The following is a 22587-nucleotide window of genomic DNA, read 5'->3' as shown; positions in this document are numbered from 1 at the left end:
GGTTGAGAGAACACTGTACAGATTTCATCTAAGGACGTCAAATCTTCACAAGAGTGCACTGTTCTGTTTTTACGTGTCACTCTGCATGCCAAAGTGGTCCGTAACCACCTACACTACTACCTAAACGTCACCTCTAGTTACCAGGTGGGTCTCCAATAGAGATATAAATAGCTAACTACTAGAAGGGTCTTATAGCTAGTCTCTCTCTCTCTCTCTCTCTCTCTCTTTCTCTCCTGGCCTTAGCTTAACACCAATGAAAAAGGTGCAGTTATGTTTGGCATTAAAACTGTGTGATATGGCTTTGCAAAGCCAGCCCACTTTTCCCAAAATCCCGCCCTCAACTCCTCCCCTTTTAAAATTTTGCATCTCATCATGCGTTATGGTGCTTTTTGCATGCGTTAAGGCACCATAATTTACTTCCCTTCCCAGACCCACGGCATGGCCCCCTCACCTCTCTTCAGTAACTCCAGCACCTGGTCCCTAGTCTCTGGTGACGGTAGGCCTCCGGCTCCGTCCTCGAGCCACCCCAGGTGCCTCCGGCTCAGCTACAGACCCTGGTGTCTCCAGTCCAGCTACCACCGCTACTGCTTCATGCCGGGCCTCTCTGCGTGGCCCGCGAAGAGATGCTGCTACTTGGTGCCACGCCCCTTGGCAACGCGCATCACTGAACCTTAAGTAGGGCCCGCGGCGGGAACCGAGCCGCAGCCCCGGATTGATGAACATCAGCGGAGCACTGGTACCTAAGCCCAGGCTCCGCTCCCCAGCTTTGCCTTTGCAACAGGTCTCCTTGCTGGTCGAGTATTCGTTGCCTTCTGAGAGATTTGTCTCATTCCTGTGTTCCTGTTCCTCTTGATCCTGGTTCTCGATTACTTTGCCTCCTACGTTCCTGTTCTTCACCCTTCCTCGGATTGCATTACACGGACTTTGACTTTGCTTTGCCTAACCACGTTGTTGACTCTCTCCAGACCTGCATCGTCTGACTACTCCGTTACCTCTCTCCAGACCCAGACCTCTGCCATCGCCTGACTACTCCGTTGTCTCTTCTCCAGCCCAGACCTCTGCCTTGCCTGGTCTATGCTTGACTACCTCCGTGATCAGACTTCAGCCTTGCTTACCACTACTTCTAGATTGCCGCCGCGCCCTAGCTTAAGCTTGTTCTACGACGCCTCTCCAGCATTGGTCCTGGACTTGGCCTATTCAGGCTTCGGCCTGCTTTTCCTCGGGCACCTCTGTCTGACTTTGTTCCTTTGGCGCCCGGGTCTCCGGGGACATCACCTCGTCCAGTACTAGACTGTATCATCTCTCTCCTGCTGTCTCTGGACTGACCTCGATCTCTCCATCGATGACAACATACAGAGGCCCACCTAAGTCCAGCCGGCCCCCGGCACCCAAAGGCTCAAACCCGTGGGGAACGAGGGCTAGTATTGGTGAAGTGTCAGCTGGCCTCCGTCCATCAGCCCACTCTGCCTGCTGACAGTGGGGGACCCATAGGTCCCTACCTACGGGTTGAGTCAACCCCATCTCGGCCCAGAGGTCCACCTCAGCGCAACACCTATATCATTGATTGGCATTTTCTGCTTTAAAATCTTATATCCTCCCCTTACTCTTTCTTCTCCCTTAACTGATTGCTTGGCATTACTTTTTCTCATGTCTAGAACCACTCATTTTAGAGCAAATCCTCTTTTCTAATGTTTAAGAGATCAAACATGATCCAGGTTCATGAGAAGAAAGTGGACCATACCATGTCATGGAATGTTTTATTAATGATCCAGCTTGAATTGGTTGCAAAGATAACATCTTTCAAATTCTGTTGTCACTTTTCAGGCACAGATGATTATTTTAATGTGTATGCTTACAGGCTCTTTCTACTGCTCTGATTTTTCTTTTTGTCATTTTAGTAACTTTAAAAGAGGTCTGTTGCCTCTGGAAATGATTGAGATACTGCAAAAAAAAAACAAAAAAAAAACAACAACCCTAAAACAGAATAATAATTTCAATACCTGGGTGAAGCAGGAGGATATTTCATATTGGCACAAAAAATCCAGTTCACACAGAAACCCTGAAAAAAAAATGAAAATAATGCATGAAAAGAAAGAGTCCTTATCCTCAAAGGTCAGTCTTTGCAATTACAAAACTAATGAGCACAGAAGCTTAAATATTGTGAATAGTGGTGCTTGATGGAAAACTGCAGGCACAATTGAGTGCTTTGTACTGCTTCTCAGAAGCTGATGTTTGCCTCTTTATTAGTTCACCTCACAGTTCTACAGATGAATCAGATCAGCCTTCACAATCTTAACTTTTCTATTTCATTTACTAGAAATTTCTATCAAATCAGGTCGTTGCAAAAGTCCGCAATAAGAAATACTGCCAACTTACAGCAAATTTGCCTCTGCAAAGTGAGTCAATTATGTTTGTGCTTTAATGGATAGCCAGACTTGCTGTAATTTGCTGCTAGTTTGTATCCTGCTTTGAAACCCAATGTTAGAGACAAAGAGAAGCATCCATGCAAAGGATTTTCTATGCACCATGATGTAACCGAATAGTATTTGGACTTTTTGTTCTTGATTATCTATCTTTTGCATAAAGCAGTGTGTCCCCTTTAATGTACTGAGGCTGGTAAACTATTTGTGACTTAATTCTGCATCTCTAGAATAAATCAAATCTAATTTGGAAGAAAAAACCTGGAGTATGGTGAATTTGCTGCTGAATTGCACTGGACCATTTTATTTGCTTGTGAGGCTTTGTGCTTTTAGCCTGCTAAAGGTTTTTTTTAAATAATTTAGACATTCAGTTGGCTGAGTATTTATGGGCTATGTAATCTCTTGAGACTTAACGTGATGTCTAGAGTACCTCATTTGGCTCTTTAAATTAGATTTGCAGTATTAATGCTTTCATTATTTCATCTCTAATTTGCCAATTACTTTGCTGATTTAAATTTATTAATAGTTGTACTCAATATGGCCAGTTATTAATGATTTTAATGATTAATTCCCTGTTGAATTTTCCCAGTCCAGAAAAGATGAACAGTTATTTTAAGATTTCTGTCCTTTTTTTCACTGTTCTCTAGCCTCTTAGGTATTACAGATGCAAGGGGAAATCTGGGAATGCTAGTAATACTCGTGGTAATTTTCAAAAGGACTTATACGCATAAAACTAGATTTTTAGACATGTAAATGTACTTTACTTGTGTAAGTAAAGTACATTTTCAAGATTTTCGATCAGTTTTGCAATCAATCATTCTCAGTAAACTCGACTACTGCAATTCACTACTACTTGGCCTCCCTGCTAACTCCACAAAACCTCTACAGATGTTGCAGAACGCAACAGCAAGGATTCTAACTAAGACAAACAAAAGAGTTCATATTACACCCATCTTGAAAAATCTACATTGGCTCCCCATCAAATTCAGAATACTTTATAAAGCACTCTTATTAATCCAAAAGGCAATACATAACATCGCCCCACTAGAGCTCAAGATCCCTCTTCAACCTCACACCTCCACCAGACCAGTGAGACAAGCTTACAGAAACAACCTACAGGTCCCATCGATGAAGACAACATTAAGTAAAAGAGCTTTCTCAACCGCCGGTCCCAAACTTTGGAACTCTCTCCCATCAGACCTCAGACTAGTGCAATGCCCTATTGTATTTAAAAGAGACTCAAGACCTGGTTATTCAACCAAGCTTTCTCCTAACTTCAGCTTCCATTTGAATGCCAACAAATGATCAAGACTAAAGATGTAGCTTTATGTTGTTAACCCCAATTATTTATCCAAGTTCAATCTTCCTGTTTATTGTAAGACATCCTCCTGTCATGTTATTGTTTAAAATGTAAACCCGACTTGATTAGTAATTCTGTTACTTGGAAAACCGGTATAAAAAAATGCTAAACAAATAAAATAAGTGGGCTTTTGAAAATTGCTACAAAATTATGCCATTGAACTGTCCATCATTCACGTAAATGGCTTTTGAAATTGCTACGATAACATGTTACATTTACATGAAAATTCACCAGAAACGTTTAAAGCAATATGAGATCAGCTTATAGCCATGAAGAGTACATCCTTATTGTTTTGAACTTCTTAGCATTTATAATTATTTTAATCCACATTAAAGCTTAATTGGTTTCCCTAAAGATTTTTTGTAGAATGTGTAATCCGTGGAATGAGTTCCTCTCATAGGTGCACGGGTGCACTCTCAACAGTGGAGTTATTCTTTTCAATTCCCATATGCTTCTAATAACCCCAAACCTACAAGATTCACCATGAGGGGGGGGGGGGGGGGGCGACAGGAGGATAACCCCCTGGGCATTTTCTTTAACCTCTCTATATCTGTAGTCAATGGTAATAATGACACTGGAAACAATTTGATGTTTCAACACATCTTCACTGAAGGTTTCGATGTCAGAGAATGCTTCTTACTAAAAAAAATTGTTTCCTTTTATACAACATCCATTACACAAAGTTACTTTTGGTAAATGTGTGACTGGAGATTCTTCAATAATGCAATTTCAAATAGATCCCTCGCTACACTAGTGGTAGCTCGTGTTCGTTCCTGGGGTATCCATTCTCATGGGGTATCGAAGCACAATTTAATACCCCATTTACAATACCTTGTCTCAGAGGGGCTATTTCTCCTGGTGCATCTAAACTGTATTCCTTTACTCCAATCCTTGGATACCAGATAGATATTTACAGTGGTTAGGCACTGAATGGGTGTCACTTCACTCCTCTTCCTTACTTCTTTTACTCCATGCATAAACTAGTTACATGTCCAAGCTTTCTTCAGAATTGATTAGGTGGGTTCTATATCCCTAGAGTGGAGAGAAACACAAGAGAAGGGATGACATCAGAGTTCAAATGGGAAGGAAAGGTGGAAAAATCTTCCTTTAAAGAAAGTCTGGTTCTGTCCTCCTCAGAAAGGAAACATCTCAAAAGAGAAAGTTTATTAATTCTTCTCCTAATTCAGACCCTAATGTACAAGGCCTAGGATTTATTCTTAACATAAACAAGGAACTCGAAAGAAACATTCCTTACTCTCTGACTTCTAACTAAAAATTCACACTTTCACATGGGATCCTGATCTTATATAGGAACAAGCAACAACCAATGCAGCAGTCTCACAGGAGGGTGTTGTAAAATCAATGGTATGCTCCTCTGACGCTATTCTATCTACATAGTCTTGTTATTAAGCTGTAATTTATAGGGAAACTAATGGGGCCATACAAATGTGTCTTTTTCTGTTGCAAAATTTTACTTTTCTGCAAAATATACTTTTGTGTTTGCCAATATCTTTTTGTTTTGTGAGATTTTGTGTATCATTTTACAGGACATTTTGATGTTAATCATACAGATAAGTTGTACACTGGCATTTGACATGGTTTTCTTCTGGGAAGATGCTAATATGTTCAACTCTAGTGGAGGGGCTTTGAGTTAAGCAGTCCTGCCAGCTCCTAATACTTTATTTGCACTTGCAATTACCTACTTTAATCCTAACTCCCTTTAGACACTGAGGGACAGATTTTAAAATAATTATGCGCATAAATCCAGGTGGATTTATGCGCGTAGGGGGGTTGCACGCGCCGGGCCTATTTTCAAAAGGCCCAGTGGTGCGTGTAAAGCCCCGGGGCGCGTGTAAGTCCTGGGGCTTGAAAAAATGGGCAGAGTGGGGTGGTCCGGGGTGGGGGTGTGGCCAGAGGCCTCTGCAAGGCCGCTGGACCAGGGGATCGTGTGACAGCAGTCGGCCGGTGCGCGCAAGTTATGCCTGCCTCTGGCAGGCGTAACTTCTACAACAAAGGTATGGGGGGGGGGGTTTCTTTAGGGCTGGGGGGGCGGGACAGATAGGGGAAGGGAGGGGAAGGTGGGGGGGAAGGAAAGTTCACTCCGAGGCCGCTCCAATTTTGGAGCGGCCTCAGAGGGAACGGGGAAAGCCAGCTGGTCTCCCCGAGGGCTTGGTACATGCAAGTTGTACTAGTGTGCACCCCCTTGCGCGCGCTGACCCCTGATTTTATAACATGGTCGCGGCTGCGTGCGCATGTTATAAAATTGAGCATACATTTGTGTGCGCCGGGTAGCGTGCACAAATGTAGGCCATGTGCATAGGTTTTAAAATCTGCCCCTGATTGAATTGGTTACAATCATTAGCCTGTCAACAGCTGGACAAGAAAGAAGTTAGAGGATGAGCATTTCTTGGGCAATCAAAGTAAAAAAATCAGTTTGTGTATTAAAAAAAATACTGCACAATATTTAGCAAATAAAAAAAATTCATTTTTAATCACTGATAGTATTCTTACACACCTTAAAACAGCAGTTCATAAGGTATTGATTACATTATTATTTTTTTTAATTTAATTTTTATTAGTTTCAACATATTAAAGCTAGACATTACCTTACTTCAGAAAACAAAAATGTCTTATCAGAAAAAGAGAATTGAAATACATTACAGGAAAATTAAATCCTATTAATAAGTCATTTTCCCAAAAGGAAATTCAATTAACACACAGGCAACATAAAAATGGGAGATTAAAGGAATCAAAAAAGAAAGAAACAGTTTTAACATGAGATCGGCTAACTTATATCACGAATCTAAAAGGACCTAACTTTTCACAGGAGAAATATACAATTCACTCCTGGAGTTAATGAAGGATTTAAGTTGGTTTGGAAAGAAAAATACAATTCATTCTGGGAACGAATTATACATTTAGAAGGATACCTTAATACAAAAGAGAACCCTAGAGAAGTAATTTGAGGTTGGAGAATAAGGAAATTATGTCTACGTTCTTGGGTAACCTGAGCAAAGTCCGGAAAGATAGTATTGGCTGTCCATAAAAAGGTACAGAGATATTCTTAAAGTATCTCTTCATTACTTGGCTTAGTTCGTGTTCTGAAATAAAAGAAACAAGAAGAGTCAAACAATCGTAGATCTCTGCATTAGAATCCTCAAGAAATTGGGTTAAATTAGCAATAGCTTCAGGGCATTGATCCTGAGAGAGTCTCTTTGGTGGTCATTTATCAAAATGCGCTAAGGCTTTTTCCCATGCGTTAAGTGCTTAGCGCATGCGAAAAGCCCCATTAACGCATGTAATAGCACAATATCGTATGGTGCGATGCAAATATGGAAAATAGGAGGAGTTAGGGGCAGGGAGTGGGCTGGGTTAGCCTAGCTGCGAAGAGCTATCGCACAGACTTAACGCCGATTTTAACAACACCTTTTTGAATTGAATTTGAATACTTACCGCATTTTGATAAATTCAGGCCTTTATTAGCAACTGGTAGGAAAACATCTCATTTATCAAAATGCGGTAAGGCGTTTTCGCATGAGAGAGAGAGAGAGACCACAATAGTATGTCCTGTAGATAGGTATTTGTATCCCTAGGATAGGCCCACCTAGTAACTCGAGGTGGGGATTAGATAAGAGTGTAGGGGGTTAGGGGCCACTTTCACATTGTACATGAGACATACGAACAGAACAGAGGTCTCTTGTGAAGATTAGCTGGCCTTCGGAGTGAGGAAACTCACTCCAAGATGAGATTTGGGCAAGGGTCTCTCAACCTAGCTTGATGTTACCCAGGTAGAGAGTCCATCAAGCTAGGTTGAGAGACCCTTGCCCAAATCTCATCTTGGAGTGAGTTTCCTCACTCCGAAGGCCAGCTAATCTTCACAAGAGACCACTGTTCTGTTTGTACGTCTCATGTACAATGTGAAAGCGGCCCCTAACCCCCTACACTCTTACCTCATCCCCACCTCGAGTTACTAGGTGGGCCTATCCTAGGGATACAAATACCTATCTATAGGACATGCTATTATGGCCAGTCTCAGTCTCTCTCTCTCTCTCTCTCTCTCTCTCTCTCTCTCTCTCTCTCTCTCTCTCTCTCATTGAACAATGGGTCAGGTTTGGCATGTATCACAATGTGCACTAACTTAGCTCTTCGCACAGGTAAGTTTCACAAACTGTGATAAACACTACATTAGCATAGACCACATCACATGCGGTACTTACCGCATTTTGATAAATGAACCCCTTATAGAGGAAAGTTTTCCTTCCTCAAACTGTAGTTTTTCAAGAAAATATTTCTTTAAGGTATGGTAGGAGTCCTCCCCTACAACCTTGGGGAATTTCAGGAATTAAAGATTTAAATGTCAAGTATGGTTCTCTAGGAATTCCAGCCTTCTAGAGTAATTACCAAATCTTTAATCAGCTTAACATTACAGGATTGGGTCTCAGAAGCAACCCACCTCCAAAGCCCTTGGTCTGAGACTGTAGTTCCTAAGTTTGCCATCATATTTCACCTTTATAGAGTCCATTTTTGTAGTTAGGTCCTTAATCTTCATCTGGCAATCTTTCATAGAACAGCCAAACCTCACAATAAGGTCCTATAAGGCCTCAAGAGTAACAACTGCTGGCTTGGGAGGAAGGTGGAAGAACTCACCCAAAGTTCCGACAGAGACAGGGAGAGCACTCTGGCCCCCCCTGCAGTCGCAAGAGCAACATAATCGTTCAGCACTATGGTCAGATGAGGAAAGTCAGCAATCACAGGAGCCAGCGGGAACCGAACATCTAGGGGATTCAAGGTGATTTCCCCAAGCGAATCTGGTGCTCCCTCACTGGTTATCGCAGTGAGGACAGGTACCCCCTCACTTGTAGCTGATTCAGAAGCGAAGTTTGTAATTAATTGCAGTCCAGAGGGAAGGGAAGAGTCTGGTGGGGTAGGTTCAAACCTTCCCTTTATGCTTAGGCGGCATCTTTGAAGGAAAGATGCCGCCTAAGCAAGGAGAGCGATTAAATGTGTCTAACTCATGTTGCCATCTTGTCCCATTGATTACATTATTAAAATGTTCTTATTTTTTATCTGCATTTTCCCAACTCCAGCTTCTTATAAATTGTATTGTGGAGTGGTCAGAAAACACCCTTGAGAGCAGAAGCAGATGTTGCTTCAAAAAGGGTAAAAAAAAAATCACTGAAGTTCTAGCTTATCAGGAGTTGCCCAAATTACCTGAGTTTTCTCTTCATCAACCTAGACCAGTATCCAGGTCTTGTGAAGTATCAGCAAGTTGTTATACACTTTCTATTTTTGTAAAGCTGCAAATGGCCTTTTGCACATCTGCTTTTTCTGTAATGTAGTGTAAACTGCTTTGTCTGAATTTTTGTATTCAAAAAAGGTGGGTTATAAATCCAACTAAATAAATTGGTGTTTTCCAACTCTCTCCTAGAGGTACACCTAATCAGTCAGAGTTTCAAAATATATATAATTAATATGCATGGGACAGATTTTAATATATAGGAGACCCAGTGTATGCAAATCTATTTCATGTATATTCTGTTGCGCTGGAGGTGGACCCTTGGCCTGGTGCAGGATTGGTACGACCCTCTTGTCGGACCCAGAGAGCGCCTGCTACCAGGAGGCGGAGCACACGAGGAGACAGAGGCTAGCTAGAGCTTTGCCAATAACAGTTTCCTCAGGTTGAGCTCTTGGGAACCCGGACTGCCTGGACTTAGGTGGGCCTGAGATGCCTCCCAGAGAGGTAGCGGAGGGGTGTGCCCACCACGAGCAAGGGTGCGTGGCTGATGCAGAGAGGTTGGACCAGACCCGAACTGGAAGCTCCGGAGATCTCAGAGAGGTAACAGTTCAGGAAGGCTCTCTGGGCAAGGCAAGCAGCACCTGTGGGTCTAGTCGGGTGAAGGCCACAGATAGAATACAAGCAAGTAAGTCTGGTAGTCGCAGAAGGCCACAAGAAAGTGTCTGAGTGAAGTGCAGGGGTCAAAGCCAGAGTATCTATCCAGAAGTGGTCAGCCAAAGCAGGGGGTCAATACCAAGGTCAGTCTGAGTGTAGTCAAGGCAAGCGAGGGTCAGTTCCAGGCAGCAGATGAAGAGAGTAGTCAGGCAGGCAGTGGTCTGTTCCCAGGCAGCAGCTTTATTTATTTATTTATTTATTTATTTATTTATTTATTTATTTAAAAGCATTTATATACCGTTTTTAAAAAAATAAATTTTTTATCAAAACGGTTTACAAAAATATGAAATAAATGAAATTAAAATATAACTTAAAAGAATAAAATACATAAACTGGTATATAACTTGTAAGTAACAAATTAACAAAAAATGTAATAAATGGGGAGTGGGCCATGGGTCGCTTTGTGGTCATAGGAAGGGGAGGGCAAGGAAAGGACTGGTAGTTATCTAGGGAAGGATATTTTCAGGAAATAGGGAAGGGAGTGATTGTAATTATATTTGAAAAAATAGACGGAGGAGAGGAAATGCTATAGAGGGGTAGGGGAGGGGGACTGGTGTTGAGTAGTGGAAGTTGAGTGGATTGGTGAGACGTTAAATGCTAGTTGAAATAAGTATGTTTTTAGAGATTTTTTGAAATGTTGTGGATTTGATAGTAGACTAAGAGGGTTCGGTAGAGAGTTCCAGAGGGAGGGTCCTGCTATAGAGAAAGCCCTCCTTCTGGTGATGTCTAGTCTTGTCTGTCGGGGTGAAGGAATGTCTAATAGATTTTGTGTTAATGATCTTAGGTGCCGAGTGGGTTTATAAATGCGAAGTAAAGAGCAGAGCCATGTGGAAGACGAGTTATGTATTAAGCCATGAATGATAGTGAGTACTTTGTATTTTATACTGTATTTTATGGGTAACCAATGGAGAGATTGAAGAATAGGTGTGATGTGATTTCTGAGGGAGACGCCAGATAGAATACGGGCTGCACTATTCTGAACCAGTTGTAAAGGGTAAGTTAAAGAGTCAGGTAATCCTAGATAAAGAGCATTACAGTAGTCTAGACCAGAAAAGATTAAGGACTGTAGAATAGTTCGGAAATCATGATGAAAAAGAAGGGGGCGAAGACGTTTTAAGAGCTGCAGTTTGTAAAAGGATTTTTTTTGTCAAAGAAGAGATATGTTGTTTCATTGATAAATCAGATGAAGAGAGTAGTCAGACAGGCCGAGGTCAGTACCAGAGATCAGTCCGAGAAGGTACTACTTGAGTAAGGACACAGGAAGGAACACAGGGCACAGGAACACTGGAACAAGCTGATTGGGGGCATGTTACTAGGGCCACTGATACCTATTGTCATCTAGGGAAGCTGCTTTACTATAAAGAAAAATTTGTGAGCATTATTACCTGCAGAATGAATTATAATTATTTGTGTATATTAAGCTTTTTATTTTTATTGACAAGAGCAGACTATTTAAGTAAGTTTCCTGTGTTCTACCAGATCTGAAAATTTTTATGTTTCTTCCAGCATTGCTCTGCATGCCTCAAAAAATATTTAAAGGAACTTAATTCAGATGTATACCATGGAGCGGATTTTGAGCTATGAAGTCAGCAATGTTTAATAAGCGCAATATCATCAGTTATAGACTGAAGGTTTCATGCCAGCTAATTACAGAAGTGTTGTCGCCAAAATTTAGGCAGAACAGAAATGGTATAAGTCATTCTCTCAGCTCATCAGGATTTACATAACTACATTTCATGATGAGAGTCTGAGTGGAATCGTGATGTCTAGGATATATATATATATATATATATATATATATATATTCAATGAAGCTATCTTTAATGATAGCAGAGTGGTTAGACCAAGGAATCTCTTGTACTGAGACCAATTCATACATCAAAAACAAAAGCTGTCGTATTATTAAAAATTAGATCTGACATAAGAACTTTTAGTGGATAGGTTTCTGCACTAGCCGGTGCAAACCCAAGGCCAGCATATTATTAAAAAATAGCTCACAAGCAGATGAGAGAGGTAATTTGTCAACCTGTAAATTAAAGGCGTCAATAATAATTTAAGATTTAAAATTCAATAACTGATAAATTGCAGTTAAGAAGCCCAGGTGAAACATAAACTAGAATATACAAAATTTGGGTGACGTCAGTACCAGAAATTCATATGGTTCCTTCTTGTATTTGTCAGTCAACAAGAGCTAAAGATTACTGTGCTCCTTCAAGAATTTGAGATGCTTTGTGTACCCCCAGGGTTCTAAAAATTCAAAATTTATCAAAAATACTATATTTATATGTCAGTGTGATATTTGGGCCTGTTTTTCAATTGGCATTTCACTGCTAAATAATAAACATACATGCTAGATTGTAACATTGCTGAATTTATACTGAGATGATGTTAATATGATAGTGCCGGTGTTGCTTAGGTAGTTGAAAGGCACATTTCTCGTGGTGCTTTATTGTGTCTTCCCTACAAATTGAAGCTAGGGGGGAGGAGTGTCCTAGAGCCCAAGTATGAATTGCACGTTTTAATGAGACAGGGTATGCGTTTTAGAAATGGGCACTCCTCTCTCCACCTTATTTCTCCCTTGAACAAGTTGAACTGTAAACTTTTTATTTTGGAACATGTTGCTCCTGTGTCCAGCCTGTTGATTGGCCATCTCCAGTACAAAGACTAAGAGGCGGATTTTAAAAGGGTTACACGCGCGTAACCCTTTAAAACCTACCCATGTGCACGCCAAGCCTATTTTGCAGAGGCTCGGCGGTGGCGCGCAAGCTCTGGGACGTGCGTATGACCCGGGGCTTTGAAAAAGGGGCGGGTGGGGGTGGGGCGGTAGTACAGGGTGGGGCCAGGGCGGTCCCGAGTCCTCCGGCACAGCGGCTGTACCAGGGGTTGGTGTGCCGCAATAAAGGTAGGGGGGGACTTAGATAGGGCAGGGGGGTGGGTTACATAGGGGAAGGTGGGGGGGGGGGGGGGGGGAACGAAAGAAAAGTTCCCTCTGAGGAAAGCCATCGGGCCTCCCCTAGGGCTCGGCGTGCACAAGTGTGCACCCCCTTGTGCGCGCCGACCCCGGATTTTTTAACATGCGCGCGGCAGCACGCCGGGTAGCACGCACGAATGTACCCTGCGTGTGTGAGATTAAAAATCTGCCCCTAAGAGGTTGAGCATACACCCGCAGATGTAGACAGTTACATTATGCCTTGGCCATGGAGGTCTATCCTCTCCTCCCTCCCTTTGAGAGAATCCACACCAGGGTTTAGTGGGACATGGCAAAGACTAAGCCCATGTACTGAGTGTGACCACTAGAAGAGGGGATACATAAGCTTGTAAATTAAGTCCTGTGTTCTCTCAGGCTTCAGCCCAAAACAATGCCTCTTAGAACTGGAGTAGCCTTCTCAAGCTTAGAACTTTCTCAAGGGCTCGCCTCTGGCATCAGAATCAGTGTTTGTAGGCTGCTGCCACTAGCAAACAGTGTTTAGGCAGGCCTGAGGTATAAGTCATCTGTAATTTAATTGCAGTCTGGCTGAATTCACTTGTTGCACACCTCCAGAACCTGGCTCAGAAGAACAGTTCTAACTTTCAACAAGTTCTCCCCATGAAGCAAACACACACTTAATTTGGTTCCCTGCAATGTTTTTTTTTTTTCTTAAAGCAGTTTATTCAGACAGGAACATAGAGATTCATACATGTACCAATGCTATAGAAATGATAAGTAGTAATAGAAGTTCCAGGTTCTTTCCTCTCTCTTTCTCTAGCTGCTGATCTCTGTTTGGGGAGATACCATCCTTTCTCCTCTGCTTTAATTAGAGGCAGGGAGAGAAGGGATGTCTCCTAGGAGTAAGAATATGATTTCTGCTTGCAGTTTCCTCCTTATAGCCCTTCATTCATGTGTGGGGTTTATTTAACCCACTATAGGGACAGAGGACAATTAAAAATAAATAACTGGACTTCCAGTATTAACAGGACACCTGTCCAACCTTGGGAATTTTATGGTTGAAAGCATCATATGCTGCAATCTTTACAGGCTAAGATTTATGCAAACCCATCTCTATAATCACTGTATTTAAGAGTTGTCCAGGGGTTGAAGGGGTAAAATGACATGATCAAATGTTTAAATCCACCTATGAATTGGAGGAGGTGCCATTCCACTTTTTCAGTGTTAGGGTGACCTGACAGCTCATATTAACCAGGGCAAGGTAGCATCAGAAAAGTAGGATTAGGGTTTAAAGGTGCTCTGTCCACTCCTAGTCCTACATGGGAAACAGGGAAGCTCCTGAAAAAAAGGGCAAGAAACTGCAGACATCAGCAGGCCAACAACACAACACCTTTAACATCTTAAAAAGTCTTCAACTGCATCATGACACTTATTACTATTTGATTGACTGCCCTTTGATGCAGCGTCAGCAAAGCGGTTTACAGTAGAATCCAGTACTAAAATACATTATATTAAAATCAAACACAATTGAAATATACAATGTTCAAACTATTACAACAGATTTCAAAAATATCAAAAACAAAACTATATAACCTAAATTGGTTACAACTCATAAGCTTGTGAAAAGAACCAGGCTTTTAAATGCTTGTGAAATTTTACATAATTCTTTTCCTTTTAGATCACTAATGGTATACTGTTTCATATGTATAACCCCTGTGCCGAGGGGCCACTTCTGAGCTCTGGGGAGCAATTGTCTGGCAGCCCCAGGATGGGGTAGACTCAGTCTCTGGGTATCGGCCAGGGACAGGATAACCCGTAAGGCCAAACTGGTTGAGAACACTTCTAACACCATACATAAAATCCAATGACTACACTTTACTTGTGCTCCCACAAAATACATGTTTATTATAATCCAAAGATATAGAAAAAGAAGTATTTTCAAGTTCAATGCACAGTTCAAACTCTGATTTGAATTTTATTGTCATCTTGGTCAGATCACAAAACTCCCAATTCTTCACTTTGTCTATTCCAGCTGTTTAAGTCTCTAGGCATAAATGACCCCCCTTTCTCCTCCTTTAGGTACAAAGTTAGGGGATAGGGAAATACCTACAGTACCTGAATGCAATCTGCTTGGAAGTGCCGAAAAGCGGAATATAAATCAAATAAATGAATAAATAAATTTAGCTCTGCTGCACTTCAGAGCTGTTCCTCTCAGCACTCTCTTTTTTTCACTGCACTTCAGGGCAGTCTCTCTCTCTGTCTGCACTCTCTTTTCTTTACTTTTGGGACCAGTGAGGGTCCCTAGTGGTATGTTGACCTCTGTTATAGAAGGCGCCACATTACCCTTCTTTAGAATCAATTCATGTCCAGACATATACTTCAGGAGTGGCATCAGAGCCTATTCACCCCAGGTACTGTGGGTTTAGTGTCAGTTCACAACCCTGTGATGGAATTACCAGCTGCAACCCCCCAAGGTCCAGCTAGCTCCCCAACACAGTTTCTGTGCATAAGGTCACACATAAAACCTCTTCCCTTTTCGGTATTCAGTATTTTGCACAGAGAAACAGCTGTTGAGACAATGCACTCCATCTGGTTTGTTGGAGTTTAGTGCTAGTCTTCAGCACTGCATTGAAATAACCAGCTGTGACCTTCCCCTTAGGTCTAGCCCACCCCCAACCAGGACAGTCTCTGCATCCAAATTCCAAACTCTTCTTGATTAGTAAGAACTTGTAATCCACTTGCTTGCACTTCTGTTCACCTCTGGGCTGTTGGAAACCCCCGGTACTCCTCTGCTTGCACCTTATATTTACACTGGCCACTCCAGGGTTCCTCCCTATCCCCAGTGCTTTTTAACCTATATCTGCCCTCACTCTGTAGTTTGCTTCAAGAGTTAGGTGTTTTCTTTGTAATTTTTGCAGGTGACATTTAGATAGTGTTTCCGGTGAGAGGGGCTCGGGAGGATACCTTTGCTACTGTTCAGAATGTCTTAAAGAGGGTAAATATTTGTATGAGTATGAGAAGCCTTTTACTAAATGTGTCCAAAACTGAGATCCTGTGAATCTCCAGGGATTCTTCAGTTAATTTTACTATTCATTTACCGATTGACAGTTTGGCTATCCCTATATTGGCTTCAGTAAGGAGTTTAGGAGTGTGCCTGGACTCTAACTTTTCTTTTCACATGCAATTATCCGTAGTTGTATGAGCTGGGTTTTTTAAACTTTGTAAGTTGCGATGCCTGAAGTACATTATAGATAAAGATGACTTCAAGGTTGCTATTCAGGCTTTTGCTTTCTCCACTCGATTACTGTAATACCCTATATTTGGGGTTACTAAACTGTCATCTTAGGGCATTGCAGTTAGTCTTAAATGCAGCTTCCTGTTTGCTAACCAGGACCCCTTTGAGAGATCATATCACCCCAGTGCTGAAGGCTCTACATTGGCTTCCAGTTTTCCAAGGAATTACGTTTAAGGTTTTTAACTTTAGAATTTAGAGCCATCCCCAGTTTGGGCACTGAGATCATCGGGGGCCTCTTTGCATGCGGTTGTGGGGGCTAAAACTGCTAGGCTGCAAGCAACTAGGAATTGGGTCTTCCAGGGGAGATTCGCCAGCTGCAAGAATATGGTACCTTTAGGAAGCAAGTTAAGGCCTACCTACATCATAAAGCGTTTGAATCTACCTGAGGTTGTTCTGTTTGTTTTAATTAATTGTTTTTTGATTTATACATTACTATGTGTTCTGTTTTCAATTCTGTGTATGTAATCTTATAAACTGCTCAGTACACATGTCTGGGAATGGGTGGGTAATAAATTGTTGTAAATAAAATAAAGTAAAAATAATTTCTACCAGCATGCATACAAACGTTTTAGCTTGTGTATTTAAAGAACATACAAACATAAGAAATTGCAATACTGCTTCAGACTAAGGGGCCATCAAGCCCAGCATCCTATTTCCAACAGCTGCCAATCCAGGATACAATCACCTGGCAAGTACCCAAACATTAAATAGATCCCATGCTACTAATGCCAGTAATAGCAATGGCTATTCCCTAAGTCAACTTGATTAATAGCTATTTATGGAATTCTCCTCCAGAACTTGTCCAAATACTTTTTAAACCCAGCTATACTAAATACCCTAAACACGTACAGTGCAACCTTTTTTTAGCCATTATTACTTTTAGGATTTTAATGTATTTTAGCTGTAAATGTATTCTGGTTATCTAAGAAGCCAGTCCTGTTAAGGATTTGTAGGACCATTTCCAAAGTGATTTACGTGGGTAAAAATAGTCCTCCCTGAATGTGACTGAAAGTTTGTGTGCTCCACAATGTGCAAACTTTAAGTCCAGTTGAGACAAGGCACTCCCAAGGGCATCTCTAGGTTTGGGGAGGAAAATAATGAGCTTAGATTGCTTTTTCAAATTTTAACACCTGCTTTTCTAACAAATCTGCCCATGGAAAAAGCAGGTGTAAGTGACCGGCATGTGCTTTGTACTTATGGCATATTTCAATGTGAACGTATAGGCATACTTTTGCTTTGCTAACTGGTGCAAAGCCTGTGGATAAAAAGTATGCTTATTCTTTCTCCCAATGTGGACAGTTTCAAAATTGCCCCTTTTTATGCCTGTGGAAAAAATGCTTAGTAAATAATATACATTGTCTCTTAAAGGGGAAAATGATGCCATGTCAAGAAACATAAGAAGAAAAGGGACAAGGCTCAACAAGAGCTTTTAAACTGAGGTTCTCAGAGAATAGCATCTGCTCGGGTCTGAGGTCATCACAGACCTAATTAATAATCTTAGGTTTAAAGTCAGCGATGGATTGCTCATAAGGCTTCTCAGAGTTAACACTGTTGCATTCACTAATGCATATCATTAGATGTTTAGAGGTATATAAATAAACTTCATATTTTACAAACCCAACTGTAATACACATTTAGAAAGTACAAGTTGGATTATGGGTGTCTGGGAGACAAAGGCAAGGCATACACAGGAGAAAAACAAAAGCTAGAGCAGTGTTGCCAAAGCATTTCACAGCTAAGGCATACCTACATTAACAAAAATGTTGTGTGGCACACCATCATCCACAGAGCAGGCAGGAGAGGACACATATGGCCAAAATAAGAATTAGGAAAGCGCTGAGAAGCCCTACCAGTCTCTCTTCCAATTTTTAAAACAAAGGGAGAGGGGGTGAAAACACAAAAACACACACAAATCCATCACAATGGACCAGCTCCTACTATATATAGGAGATGGTGTCACAGAGCACAAGCGGTCTATGGCTGGCTGGAGGACAGAATATAGTCAGGACTCCAGTTTTTTTCTCTTGTACAACTTCATTCTTCTCATAACAAACAAAATTGAAATTGCTTACCTTGCAGTACTGCAGCAAAACAACATCAGTAACGGGCTGATACAGTAAAGTCCGCGGGAGAGCGGACGAACTCCCGCTCTCCCGGTGCACGCACCGGCCCTTTGCCGGTGCGCGCGATTCTCTGTTTAAATTAGGTGTTGTGGTAGATCCGCTAGGGACACTAGCGCGTCCCTAGCGTCTCCTTTTTGACAGGAGCGGCGGCTGTCAGCGGGTTTGACAGCTGATGCTCAATTTTGCCAGCGTCTGATCTCGAGCCCGCTGACAGCCATGGGCTCGGAAACCGGACGCCGGCAAAATTGAGCGTCCGGTTTTCGGCCCGACAGCCGCGGGCCAAATTCAAATTTATTTATTTATTTTTTTTACTTTTCGGGACCTCCAACTTAATATCGCTATGATATTAAGTTGGAGGGTGCACAGAAAAGCAGTTTTTACTGCTTTTCTGTGCACTTTCCTGGCGCTGGAAGAAATTAGCGCCAACCCAAAGGTCGGCGCTAATTTCTGAAAGTTAAATGTGCAGCTTGGCTGCACATTTTACTTTCTGTATCCTGCGCGCATACCTAATAGGGCCATCAACATGCATTTGCATGTTGAAGACGCTATTAGGTGCCGCAGGTTGGACGCGCGTTTTTCTCCCCTTACTGAATAAGGGGGTAAGGGAAAACACGCGTCCAAGAGCAGGCTAACAGTGCGCTCCGATGGAGCGCACTGTACTGTATCGGCCTGTTCGTCAGTTATAAGAAGCTGCCTTCTCCTTCTCCCCAGGGCCTCTCTTGCTCTCCTCTGAGCCTATGCTTTATTCCTGCTCAGAGGAGACACTCTGGACCCAGAATGCCCTGCATTAAGGTGAACTGGGCCCAGACTGCTGGGACCAGTCTATTAAGGTGTTCTGAGGGTTTCTATAGGGCATTCTGTCACAGAAGGGTGGAGTTGGTGTAATATGGGCAGCTGGCTCGGTTATTTCAGCTTCCGCATACCACTGCCAGAGTTCCTTCACTGTTGCTGTTTTCAGCAGTCAAAGTGAATCACATCCAGTGCTCAGTGCACACTCTCCTCATCTCATTTAAGCCTGGGGATAGGGCAGAGGCTGGAAAGACTCAAAGATGGGGAAGATGAGGAGGTGCTGTGTGCGATGTATGTGCTGCACAAAGCAGGTCCCACATATCCATGCCCTACATGCTGCCCTTTAATGACCACACTCCGGGGCTCAGGCTGTAGCTAGGAAGAAGAGGCATGCATGATTACACATGATCTCAGACAGGAGTTTCTACAAGTGCAAGTGCCACTGCTGGAGTCTCTTGGTGCTGAGAGCAGTCAAAGGTGGTGGGTACTTTTCTGTGGCACATGTGACTAGGTCTGAATGTGCACTCAGAGGCCAGGTCGCAATGCCAAGTGCCTAGGCCCGGACCAAGGCCTCACGTCGGGGCCTCGGCCAAGAGGCAGCGTCCCAATGCCTGAGCCTCAGCCCAGGGTCAGCCCAGGCCTCGGAGCTTCTTCTTCGTTCTCTTTTTTGCTTCGGCACTTGCAAGCCAAATGACATCATCTGGTGGAATCGCACCAGAGTTAATTAACTCCGGTGCATTCACCCTAGTGGACAGCGCCATTTTGATGTACGGCAATGTATCGGCAATGCTGTACATCAAAATGGTGCTGTCCGGTGGGGTAAATGTGTCGGAGTTGATTAACCCCAGTGCGATCCCAGAGCACAGTGTCATTTAGCTTGCAAATGCCGAAGAAAAAAGACTGATGAAGAAGAGGCTCCAAGGCCTGGGCCTGACCGTGGGTCTAGGCCCCGGCATGGGGACCTGGCGTCCGGGCAGGTTCATGGTGTCAAGCCTGGGTCCAGGCTCTTCCGGCAAGAATTTTGGGTCTCTAAAGATGTCTTCCTTAAGGTTCCCTTTCGTCTTAAATTGTTATGTGCAGTCGGGACCCAAAATTCTTGCCGGAAGAGCCGTTGTTTCTGAAGCAGGACCAGGACGGTCTGAAATTTTGCTGGCAGAGCCGTTGCCCCTGAAGCAGGACCAGGACGGTCCGAAACACGATCGTGTCAGGACGTTTGCAAGTATACCCTTGGAGATATCCATGGGACTTTGAGTAGATGAGTATACCTTTGGGATATTTAAAACTAATATATACATCTTAAGTGCTTCAAAACGACTTACATTTTGAAAGTTGACACACATGCAATCTAGGTGTTTGGGATAGGTAGTGACCAATGACGTTTTTGGGTCTAGAAAATATTTTATGAAAAACAAAAACTAAAAAATTTAAAAATTTTAAAAATTGACCTCTTGATTAATAAAAGCTATTTGGACCTGTACACTACAAAAATGAGTCTGTACGCTTAACAAACTCATGTAGTTCAGAGGTCCTACAGATATAGCGATAATTTTTGATTGGTTTATGTGGTTCCAGTTACCTTGAATCTTTGGATGTAGATGTTAAAACAAACATGCATGTTTTCACAACATTTCTTGGGACATTCACTTGAGACCTATGATTAGAATTTGTGAGCCTCATTTTGCTAGATAGTGTGGGGTTCCCTTTAACATTATTGATTACTTTCACGTTCGGTTATCATCTGTAAAGGACACTGTAATGTACGACTTCCTCTGGGAAACCTTTTAGGTTGCTGCAGTTAGGGACCCCCTACCAAAGGAAAGGTTATGGAAATGCTATAGCAGTAAAGAGATGCTTAATAGGAGAAACACTACAGTTTGTTACACTTTCCTTTCAAGCTGGCAGAGATGAGAAGGAGAGCAGCCTGTAAAAGAGCAGTTTTAATTTTTTTTTTATGCACCCCTTTCCAGGGTAATATAACCCAGCTCCCATAGGGCCTGATTTTCAAAAGCATTTACACACCTAAAACTGGGTTTTACACGTGTAAATTCACTTAACTCGTTTGTAGGCTTTTGAAAATTGCTATAATACATGGCATTGAATTGTCCATAGGATTTAACCACATTAAGTGCACTTATGTGAGTAAATAGCTTTTGAAAATTGCTACAGTACTATGTTATTTACATATGTATAACTCCTTTGAAACGTCACCTGTAAGCCATGGGAAGAGTGCAGAAATGAAAGTTATTGGCTTGGGGTCCTATCAGAGATGTAGACATAAAACAAGTCAAAATATGTAAATAAATAAATAAAGCCTGAAACATAAAAATAAAAAAAAACATGGTGCAAGGTAATATTTAGTAGTGCTGTTTGTGCACACAATAGATATGAAAAAGTGGTTTTAAAGCACTGATGTGGCTGTCAGAACTGAATGTGCTGTGGGCCGCTGAGGCTGTGCAAATTCACTGTCGCTGTCTATAGTTATAGAAGAATATTAACAAGTACTGTTATGAAGAAAAAAACTTGTAGGATGTATTAACTAGCAACCTCCCGCTCACATTTGTCTGCGAAAGTTACTCCAGTATACCTCACTGGATAGTAGAACAGCTATGTAATACTTTTTGTTGATGATTTAAATAATAAACAAAAAAGGGGACTAGCTTGCACATTTTGCCTGGCAGATTACGAAATAGCTTGTTTCCTGACGCCAGTGGTTAGACTGCAAATTACAGCCATAGGAAATGACAGAGGTATCCCAAAGCTACATGCTCCAACTAGAAAGTCTGATTTTTGTTTATCTAAACCAAGAAAACAAACACTTTTTGGTGTAGCTTTCTAATGAGCAAGTAGCTACGCAGAGGTGTACAAAGATTCCTGTTTCAAATTTATGTACTAGTTGATGTCCAGGAGGGTTGCACAGTTGCGAAGTCTTGAAAAAATGGGCTGAAAACATCAGTTAATACAACAATTTAGGTCCGCAGGCCATCCAAGGAAAGCAGAATAAGTGTTTGTACATCTTGCTGTGACATCATAATACTGAGTACTAGCGATTTGAACCAAATAAGTTTCATCTCCTTTTCTGAGCATTCTTGTTTTCTCAATGCTCATTCTATATGGATATCTAAGGCTAATAGTGCCCAGACTGGCCCTTGCCTCCTCTATCCCTCCTTGTTTTCAGGATATACCTAATGAAAATGAGAGGCAGTGCATGCAGAGATATCTCATGAGTATTCATTAGGGAGATGCTGAATACCCTAACCAAGGGGGGAAGGAGGGGTGGGCAGGACTGATTTGATCATTTTTTCATATAAAAGATAGAACTGAGAACAAATAGCCAGCTTTTAGGATTTATTTTCTAGGTATAAATATAATAGTTAAAAAGTTATATGCAAGTCCAGTTTACAATTCTCACATCAAAAACTTTGATTTTTGAACATTTCCCTGCTTCCCCCCCTCCCCCTCCCCCAACTCCATTTTCCAGCTTAAATTTGCCTGGGCAAAAGAGGTGGCGATGAGGGCATTTATAGGGCATGGTTTCACTTGGCCCTGTTAGCAGTGATATTTAGTGCTAGCTGGACAAAATTATCTGGGTAACTCTGGTGGGTCAGATATCTTTCCTAAAATTACCCAGACAGCAAAAAATTTAAAAAAATGTTTACAGGCCAGTGGCCCCCTGATCCCTCTCCCTCCTACTCACAAGAGAAAAAAAAAAGGTAGCAGGCTTGTG

The 22587-nt window shown here is 42.1% G+C and overlaps 1 protein-coding gene across 9 annotated transcripts in view; it reads left to right on the top strand.

The window, feature by feature from the left end:
* The window catches only part of PTPRM (protein tyrosine phosphatase receptor type M), a 1907823-nt gene that overhangs the window by 122551 nt on the left and 1762685 nt on the right, over nt 1–22587 (top strand). Inside the window, exon 2 of one of the 9 annotated variants that reach the window (XM_029591020.1) lies at nt 10515–10593. The exons of the other annotated variants lie outside the window; for them this stretch is intronic. Within the exon in view, the coding sequence (XP_029446880.1) occupies nt 10584–10593 (10 nt within the window). The 5' untranslated portion in view covers nt 10515–10583. The remainder of the gene's footprint in view (nt 1–10514; nt 10594–22587) is intronic. 9 annotated transcript variants of the gene reach the window in all.

The sequence above is a fragment of the Rhinatrema bivittatum genome, chromosome 2, assembly GCF_901001135.1.
Source record: "Rhinatrema bivittatum chromosome 2, aRhiBiv1.1, whole genome shotgun sequence".
NCBI lineage: Eukaryota > Metazoa > Chordata > Amphibia > Gymnophiona > Rhinatrematidae > Rhinatrema > Rhinatrema bivittatum.
The sequence above is the reverse complement of the archived record's forward strand: the minus strand, read 5'-3'. Positions and strand labels throughout refer to the sequence as shown.